This window comes from Trachurus japonicus, chromosome 5, assembly GCF_045865225.1.
Source record: "Trachurus japonicus isolate A0001 chromosome 5, Traja_1.0".
NCBI lineage: Eukaryota > Metazoa > Chordata > Actinopteri > Carangiformes > Carangidae > Trachurus > Trachurus japonicus.
This window is the reverse complement of record NC_140911.1, coordinates 16,322,352-16,332,189: the sequence shown is the minus strand read 5'-3', so window position 1 is coordinate 16,332,189 and position 9,838 is coordinate 16,322,352. Positions and strand designations below refer to the sequence as shown.

Below are 9,838 nucleotides of genomic sequence, written 5' to 3'. Positions count from 1 at the left end.
GATAACAGAGAATCAGTGGGAGGGGCATTTATTGTTGGAACATTAATAAAAGAAAAAAGTGCGGGTGGCTGGTTTGTCAGTCTCAGTTGTGCTACTGTTCGGTGGCGGGATGGACTCGTCTAGTGCGCGGATGATCCGGTGTCCCGCGGAGGACTGGGTCTGTGTGGGCTGACAGGAGCTGCCGGGGTCGGACTCTTCTGCAGCTGCGAGTGAGTGAGACTGAGGGACAGATGATCTGAGCGTGTACCTGCAGGCTGAGACTGCTGTGCGCGGCTCAGAGGCAGATCCTCCTGCAGAACACGCCCTGATAGAAAAAGGTACAAGACGCACACACACTCTCTCTCTTTCACACACACTAGACTACACATTCATACACACACACTGGCCTGATCGAGCCGAGCCGAGTCTGCTTTACCTGGAAAACCACAGCTCCAATGCTCCTGCTGCTCCACCACCACCACCTCGTACGGGCTCACACCACCGGACACCTACCAAATGAAATCAGGACGAGTTCACTTCCACAAATGCTGGTTTGTCCCGAGGATCTTTACCCGCGTCTGTCGCTCGTCGGAACACCTGGAGGTCCCGCGGGGACTCGGTAGAGACTCACAACAGGTTATTGCAGCAGTAGAGCATTGCTCCACCACCGGCCGGGCTGAGCACCATGAGTAGGAAGACTCGGCGATGGATTTTACATTTTTTCCTGTGCCTTGGGATGGTGTATCTAAAGATCGGGTGAGTTGACTGGGATGATCCACAGGTTGTCTTTGCATTCACGCACACAGGTGCTGTAAGAGTGTGCGGAGCATGCATGCATGCAGGGGGTGGGTTGAAGATTTAAGACAGTTGGAGAATTTAGAGATGTTTCCCATTGAGGTAAAAAGGTCCAAGAACCCAAACGCACCACATGCGTGTATACTAGTTGATAAATCTGTCGCATTAGACAAAAAGCCTTGTTTTAACCTCTCCACCTTCACCGCAGGGGTCTGTCGTCGGTGGTTGCGCTGGGAGCGAGCATCATCTGTAATAAAATCCCCGGCTTAGCTCCCCGGCAGAGGACGATCTGTCAGAGCCGACCCGACGCGATCATAGTGATCGGAGAGGGAGTTCAGATGGGGATCAATGAGTGTCAGTTCCAGTTCAGGCACGGACGCTGGAACTGCTCGGCCCTGGGAGAGAGGACCGTGTTCGGGAAAGAGCTCAAAGTGGGTACGTTGCACTTTGATTTGATTTTAACAGGATGTGCACCATGGGATAAAGAAAATAAAATAAAATAAAAGCATTTTTGGGGTTAGGCTATGTGATGGGACCTCAATTAGTGGTTTTATCTCATTGCATACACAATAGATTTCCTAAAGGGGTGTGTGTTCACTTTTTGTTCTTTTTAAAGTTAGAAACATTTATCACTAAGAGACCCATTTTATTTTTGAGTATAGGGGCCCATGTTGAAACATGTCAGTGTATCCAAAGAAAGAAAATCTATAGTGAAATTAGGAGATACATTTTGGCACAGGTTGATAATTGTGCAAAACTGCTAAAGAGAATCATTTGTCTTATCAATTAATGCTATATCTGCTTCTTACTGTTTGAATCATCTGAATAAAAAAAATCTAAAAGTGGATGAAAAAGGCCCAATATCAAGCACTGGAAATTGCTCTAACGTCCTAAATAGAAATCGACAGACATTCCCCCGAGGTAGTTGACCTCTGACACTGACAGAAGCTCAGACTCTCGGTGGGAAAATAAGCCACAGATCTTATCCTGTATGTGGAATAAGGCTGGAGGCGATGCTGCGCTCCAGAGATGGGACAGTGGAAACAAGTCGAGAATCATATTTAACACACTGGTATTCCACTGTCTCGTCCTTTAACTTCACCCTGTCATCTCATCGACAGAGATGCAGAGCTTGGGTGTCATGTTTCACCGTGAGTGTCATTAAGGATTATTATTCAGTGTGTTTTTAACATACTGTGTTTGAGTGCATTTACTTATCACACTGTAGCCGTCTCACAGCCTCTCACATGTGGACCTACATGCTCTTTATCTCGTCTCAGCTAAACGACCTTCATGTATGTTCATAAAATGCTTTCCCCCTCACAATTTCATGTTCAGACAAGCACTTTCTTCTAGGTTTACAAACTTACCTCCAGGTTCTGCAGCTTTGGCAGGGGATGTTTTATGTGGAACGATTTTAGGCCGCCGCTTCAGGGAGGAAACTACACGTTTTATGCACATCAGCAAAATTAAACAAAACTCAGTCAGAGGAGGTGATTGCAAGCACATCAGCGCTGCAAAATCCACACTTTGCTCCTACTAAGTTGAGAATCGGGCCGATTTCCAGGAGACAGTGGGTCGGTTTGATCGCTGTTCAGCTCCAGCTGTCCTGCTCCGAGACTGTCTGAAGCCATTGTTTTGTTCCAGTAGACTGGACAACTGATAACTGACAGAACACATACATTTGGGATTGGGGTTGTTGGCAGTGATGCAGCTTCTTTATCACATCATTTGTGCTCCCTATCCACCAGAGCAGAGCTGGCTAGTATGGGTACTGGCTGCTTCTATACCGAATGAAGGAGTAGATCACAGAGTGTTTGTTGCAAATGATCTAACGTACAGTATAACATATCTGGTTCATTAATGTAATAATTGCAAGATGCTGCTTTACTTGAGTGTTTGTCATTTAGAGATTCATGTCACATTGTTCTGAGAAAACTCAACGCTGGCCCGTACATTTCAGCGTCTCAGGATGTATGACCTCACATGGTTAAAAAGCTTCTGTGGTGGTTTAATGGTTAAAGATGATGATTTTATTGGAACATATTTTGCAACGTATGGTCATTGCTGGACGGTTTCCACGTGTGCTGCAACAGGAATTATCTCCGTTTTAATTAAAAAACACACTTGACTTGAAGTACTCAGATTTATGGAGTCGGAATCCATCTAGGTAGGGAGGCTCTGCGTGCCTCTCACATTCACCTCCACAGGGTGGATCCTCGTGCGATGGCAGCTGGGACAAGGGCCAAAATGATGCCTGGACATTAAATCTCACTAAATTGTCTCAGATATTTATAAATCTTTACCAGTCATCTGCAATCAATAGAGTGAACTGTTAGTTGGTGAAGTTGTTAAATCGCAGGCTTTATAGACACATCACAAAGCTGAACCTTCTTTGATTATATCTCATAAGTACAATAGCTTCCCTCATTAGGTCTTCACTCCTCTCCTAGTCTGCTTCATTATATATATATTTTTTTGCAAGATTTTAGAGCTTCCTCCTGAAGTTTATCCGTTTAAAGAGAGGATGATTAATGGACTAGACTTGGCTCAGCTCATGTATTTTATGATTTGGTTTGAGGCAGCTATGCCAGGTATGTAAGGAGGCTTGACAGAGTCTGAAATAGTGAATCCTGTTGTTGGCAATTGTGATTAAAAAACGTCTCTCATCTTTATCGCAGGCAGTAAGGAGGCCGCGTTCACCTACGCCATTATTGCTGCCGGGGTCGCCCATGCGGTCACCGCGGCCTGTACCCAGGGCAGTCTGAGCGGCTGCGGCTGTGACAAGGAGAAACAGGGTTTCTACAACCAGGAGGAAGGCTGGAAGTGGGGCGGCTGCTCTGCAGACGTCCACTATGGCCTGGGCTTCTCCAAGGTGTTTGTGGACGCGCGGGAAATTAAGCAGAACGCCAGGACGCTCATGAATTTACATAACAATGAAGTGGGACGCAAGGTATGTTTGTCTGAGTCTATATTTATTTTATCACATCCACATCACATCGTCACCCAGTTATAAGTCATTTACAGTAGATGCCAGTAGTTACAAAGACTGAAGCAGCACGGGGTAATAAAATCTAATGCATGTGTGAGTGTGGTATCTCTTTGTCATGTCATAAAATCAGCTTCTGGCAAAGACTGGTACTGTTCTTTTCTCAAACCCAACAATGAATGTGTCCTACTAACAGGTAGCCTGATATATCCCAGTCCTCCCTGCCACAGAGCTCCATTGTTATCCATTCAAAGCACGTCGGTGACACTGCAATTTATTTTGACTTAGTGCCACATACAGCAGATTAATCCACTGCTGAGAATAATCTCCCAAACTGCACAATTTCAACCTGTTTGAGGAACATTTGATAAAAACTGCAGTGAGCAGCTGTTTTAGGACATTTCTAAATCTTGATCCCCCACCCACCACTGCTTGAGAGTATCAATATGATTAGAGGAAAACGTCGGTATGAACATCTTTTATTTGTTTATGCTGTTTGTTTGCTTGAATTTGGCAGTGGTTCTGTTAACTCTTTCATACTGACAAGATTTCATATTTATTTAGCCCCGCCCCCCTGTCCCTACAAGTTGACAGCATTGGTTCCTCAGGTTTGTGATGTATGAAACCCTGGCTGTCTGAATCCGACTGAGACTGTCATTGGTTCACTGCAGTTCGGGGTAGAAACACTCAGACAGCATTGATGATTATTTCACTCATAATTTTTATCGTATTATATAAAAAATCATATGGATATTAACAGGGTAAACATATGATTATTATTAGAGGGAATTCAGAATCAAACCCAGACCCTTTTTGTTGTGATGTGCCAGTGGTAACCACTCACAATCTTATACTGAAATAGGTAAAAACCAGGAGCCACTGAGGTTGTGACTGCTTCAAGATACCTACACTAATTTGAAATGCAAATACAAATAATGTAGAGTGAAAAGGTAACTGAGTCTGAGAAGTTGCACGATGAAGGAAACTCAGGACTATGACCATTCTTATGAGAGTCCATTAGCTTGACTCTGATTTTATTTACTAGTGATTAAAGTCAGGAGCCAAATGACAGATCAATAGAAAGCACAGGATCAGCCACAAAGTGGCACCATAAGAAATGTACAGCTCTGCTGGAGATTAGATTTCAATCAGGGGAGAGGGACACGGTAATTCATTAAATTTATTTGATTCAGTTTGCACAATAGAAAAGATGAAGACTTAGTGAGAGGTCTTTGGCACTCAGATGCTATCATGACATCATCATTTAAAGGGGCAGTTATTCTGCACAGAGCTGCACAGGAACATTTCCACTAAAAATCCCCTCCAAAGAAAATATTGTTGTTTTACCTTTTTTTTCCAAGCAACAGCAGATTAGATAAAAATCCCCAAACCCCCCGGATGGTGCTTGATTGAGTCAGTTTTTTATAGTTATGACATCTCAGTGATGGAACATATGAGACCTAAAGTGCAGGTCAGAAGACATGCACCGCAAAGTTATGAGGAAAAGAAGGGAGGGATGTTTCAGGCAGAGTTGAAGGGCTTGGTCATGTCACAGATTAGTTTTCGACTTGGAGTTGTGCTTTTTTTCCATGGTGTCGAATGCGATGCCTTCAAACTCCATGAGCATGATGATTGGCCCATAGACAAAATGTGATTGGTTTAACTGGAAGAGTGACCGCCACCAGTCAGCTGATTGAGTTGGAAGCAAGAGAGAGACAAACTAATTGTGATAGAGTAAGCATGAAGACATTCTTTCTGATTGAGCCATGCTTCATCAAACTGTTGTTTCCTCCTCTTCCTTTGTTTTGGAGTCTTGAAACGCAGAATCATTTTCACTGTTGAAAACAAGGCGCCACAAATCCCTGATTGCTCAGTGTGAAACAATTTGCTCGCAAGGGTCTGTTGAGTCCAATTTATTTAGAGGTTAATATAACGTGGCCTGGACATTAAATCACACTCAGTTGACAGTTTATTACACACGCTAAACCAAATGCAGCCCGGTACAACAGTCATGGGATGAATCTGATCTTCACTTTTCATCTGCAGGATATGTTGTAACTGGTTTTAAGAGGTGCTGTCAACTTCATATCTGACTGACACAAGTTATTTGCAGATCTTTCCTCACCTTTTTGAAATTGTACTAGCCTAATTGTTTATGCTAACCTATGCTAACGCTCTGCAGAACAAGGAATGAGATGAATCATTACTAAAGTGGAAGGCCTTCAGGAGAGCATGGCCCTCCAACAAGGAAAAAAAACCATACTGTAGCAAAACTACCCCGAAAATGTCCCATGTGTTACTCAGTTCAGCACTTTTGCATAATTCTAGTGGCAAAAAAACATAACCTCCTTGGTAAAACTGGAAGGCCTGCACTTTTTTTTTTGAATGCTTGTTCAACAGGTATGAAGTCAAAATGTATTAATACCCAAATCCAAAATGTGCATTAAAATGCATTATATACAGTATGTTAACTTGTACTTCACTGTATGGATATAAAAGCATATTAACTGGCCTCATCGTGGTTTTACTTGCTGACACTGTGGCAAGTGACATTTCCCTGCAGTAAAAACAGATAACCAGTTCATCTAATGCAAATGTAATACCTGATATTTCAGAAGTGTTGTGCTCAAGACCCTCAAAATGCCTCTTTTGAAAGGGCACTATTGTCTATTAGGAATGAATTTGCATAGAGAGACTTCATATCAGCGTTACAGTAACAGGTTGTGGTCGCATTCAATGACAAAGAGAAGCTGTTTCAGACAACTTCACATCTGAGGTCAGGCATCAGTCAGTATGCGATACAATCTCTTAATATACACTTACTAAACTGATACCTCTGTAATTATTGTAGCGAGGCTTTCATGTTTAAGTAGAGGTGATGTCAGAGTGTGTTTTGAGTGTCAACCTTCAAATTCTTGAGAAGAATAAACAATAGTGTAAAAGGTGCCACGGAAGGCTTACTGGGTCTCTGTTAGACAAACAATAGCAGCTTCGTTGGCATCTCACTTCACTGAACTGCATGAATTATATGTTTGTCAGATCTCGGGAGCATGACCATGCTAAGCTGTGTGCATCCAAGGCTTTTGACAATTACCCCACGAGACTCCAGAAAGTCTGAGGCCATATCAGAGTGGAATAATTAAAAAGCAGGGTGAGGCTTCTTTAATGCCAGCAAGGGTGAGGATGGAGGAGGGTAAGCTGAAGTCATTCAGCTCGAGGCGCAAAGAGAATACCCTGGCTGCTTTGCCAAACGCACCGAAAGGCACTCGAACCCTAAAAAGGCCTTTCACTGTTGCCAGTCTGCTCGCTATAAATGTCTCACTGTGGTGACAGAACACACTGTCTCTTTAGTCGCCGCTAGAACTTGTAAATGAAACCATCTTACGTCTGATTCATCACCTTGTAGGCCTACAGATTCATTCTATTCCCAGCATATAGAAAGAGAGGTTTTGCGGTCACACTTTTCCAAAGGTGTTGTTCACGCATTTGCACAATAAGAGCTCATTTGCATTTCCTCAGTTTTAGCAAATTGAACACACACATACAGTGGAGTCCCTCTCCAAGATTTGCACTAGCTAAGCCAGCTGACCTTCATGTTATCTCTGTGCAGATCTTCGAGGTGTGCCAAATGTTACTGGAACAAATGGATCACATTTTCATCATATGAAAAGTCATTTGTTTGGTTTGTGATGCCCTAGAAAATATATTTGAACAGACAGAGAAAATATCGACTCCTTAATTGTGTCTGATAAATTGAGATTACCCTGATGACTTTTATTATTATTTTCTTTAGCTGACAAAGCATAACATAACTGTTTCACTGCTTAACTGATGTATGAAATCAATGATTCCTTTCAGACTTCTATTGTTAATATGACCCATTGAAAAGTATACTGTATATTGTTTATGAATATTCAGATTTACTGAGTAACACAACATGCACACAGTTAGAGGCTTTGTTCATGTTTTTGTCTGAGTGTGGCTCCTCTGTGTTTTGAAGCTCGTGCTCCTTGTAAAAGAATGGAGCATACATAGCTACCAGCCATGGAGTGACATACTGTAGCAGCTCTGAGATCTCAGGAATGCTTACATTCATTTGGAATGCTAGAAAACTTTTGTCTCAACCTGTTGAACTATTCATGCAATATCACTGAGTATTTCTCTGAACTCATGTGTCTTACCCGCTCATTATGGAAAGACAGCAACAAACAACCTGTGAGAAATTGTGTGTAGTGCCGGAATTAGCAAACATTCCTCAGAGAGTCAAAGGGAGGAATCGACTCGCTGAAAGTATCAGGCGATGCTCTTATGACTCTGTTGTAGGCTGTTAAATATAAAATGGCAGTATTTGAACAACTTTCAGTTCGAACCTTTGATTCATCTGAAATTCACTTCTATGTTATAGGTTCTGGAGAAGGGCATGCGTCTGGAGTGTAAATGCCACGGCGTGTCGGGGTCTTGCACCACCAAAACTTGCTGGACGACTCTGCCCAAGTTCCGTCAGCTGGGATACATCCTCAAGGACAAGTACAACCATGCTGTGCATGTGGAGCCGGTGCGAGCCAGCCGCAACAAGCGCCCCACCTTCCTCAAGATCAAAAAACCCCACTCCTACCGTAAGCCCATGGACTCAGACCTGGTCTACATTGAGAGGTCGCCCAACTACTGCGAGGCCGACCTTCTGACGGGCAGCATGGGAACGCAGGGTCGCCTCTGCAACAAAACGGCTCTGCAGCCCAACAGCTGCGATCTGATGTGCTGCGGGCGGGGATATAACACACACCAGTACTCGCGTGTCTGGCAGTGCAACTGCAAGTTCCTGTGGTGCTGCTACGTTAAATGCAACACATGCAGTGAGAGGACGGAGGTGTACACCTGTAAATAGAGATATTTATTGGACGTGTATTCAGACAGCAAGACTGGACTGGTGTGTACACGTGTGTGTTTTGTGTATTTCCGGAATAAGGCTCCCCCTGGTTGATACACACATCTTGGCATTACTGCAATCACTACGACCACTCCCTCCAACCTGTGGTGACCACACTGATGACGGAGCACATCAGCCATCACACTGGACTCTAACTATGGACTCATTTGATTTAGGTTTTTTTTCTAATGCCATGTCATGCACCGGGATTGACTCCTCTGCAGGCCACCTGCTCTATAGACCTGACTCACCTCAAACAGCGATAGTTTCTTTTTCTTTTTCTAGACTAATAACTTATTCGGTGAGAAAACTACTGATCATTATGAAATTTCACTGTCGACTAAATCTGTTAAGGTTTTAAGTTGGAGTAGATGCCTGACGTTATAGTATAAAAACTATTCAAGTGCACTTATGAGTTAAAAAAAAGAACTTTCTTGTGACAATTTTTTTTTACAAGACAACTTAAACACTGGAGCTGAAACCTTAAGGAGTCTGAACTGAACTCGACTGACGGATTAAAAATTAAACTACTGATTCTGGACTCGGTCTAATAGTATTGTTTTCTGTTAGTATCTCCCTCCCCCCTCCCCTCCAGTTTGCTGCTAGTTGTCTGGAAAGTTATGGAGACTGTGAGCGAGCAGCCATGATGACTCTTCAAGCTAAGCTGACAGCACCAGGAGCAAACGTGAAAAGCTTCCAGACAGAGATTTCCCTCACTGTTGGTTGATAGAATATATTTTGTAAGAGATTATTTTTATATAAATATTGTTTTATTTATTTTCTATCTCTGTGTAAGATATTTTCCCTTAGCATTTCTTTACCCACTGAAACATTTCATTCAGGTCATGAAATAGCTGATAAAAGAATTTAATCCCTGTTATTGATATTTTGGTCCTGTGGAGACATTTCAAAAAGTATTTCTCTTTTTTTGTGTGTGTGTGCATCTGAACTAATAAAATCATGTCTTAAAAAAGCTGGAGTGCTCTTAAATCAGAAGTTACTGTTGACATTTGTCATGTAGACCCACACTGTCTTTTCATTTGTTTTGTTTTGTTTTTTAAAAATAAATGTTGTCTCAGAATTAACAGATTTTGTGTTGAATGAACATTTTCCACGTTCTGTGTGACGATGGAGGCAGATTGGAGTGG

At 42.7% G+C, this 9,838-nt stretch overlaps 1 protein-coding gene across 1 annotated transcript; it reads left to right on the top strand.

The window, feature by feature from the left end:
* Nucleotides 1–9,524, top strand: wnt7aa (wingless-type MMTV integration site family, member 7Aa). The gene is made up of 4 exons (XM_085776562.1): nt 1–735; nt 983–1,209; nt 3,456–3,727; nt 8,169–9,524. The coding sequence occupies exons 1-4, from the start codon at nt 665–667 to the stop codon at nt 8,646–8,648; spliced, it is 1,050 nt and encodes a 349-aa protein (XP_085632688.1). The 5' UTR covers nt 1–664; the 3' UTR covers nt 8,649–9,524.
* The last annotated feature ends 314 nt before the right edge of the window (nt 9,525–9,838 follow it).

Excerpts from the sequence above, each read along its gene's own strand:
- wnt7aa (XM_085776562.1), top strand. The coding sequence starts at position 665 with ATGAGTAGGAAGACTCGGCGATGGATTTTACATTTTTTCCTGTGCCTT. Across the intron at positions 736-982 it reads ATGGTGTATCTAAAGATCGG|GGGTCTGTCGTCGGTGGTTG; the intron begins GTGAGTTGACTG and ends CCTTCACCGCAG. Across the intron at positions 1,210-3,455 it reads CGGGAAAGAGCTCAAAGTGG|GCAGTAAGGAGGCCGCGTTC; the intron begins GTACGTTGCACT and ends TCTTTATCGCAG.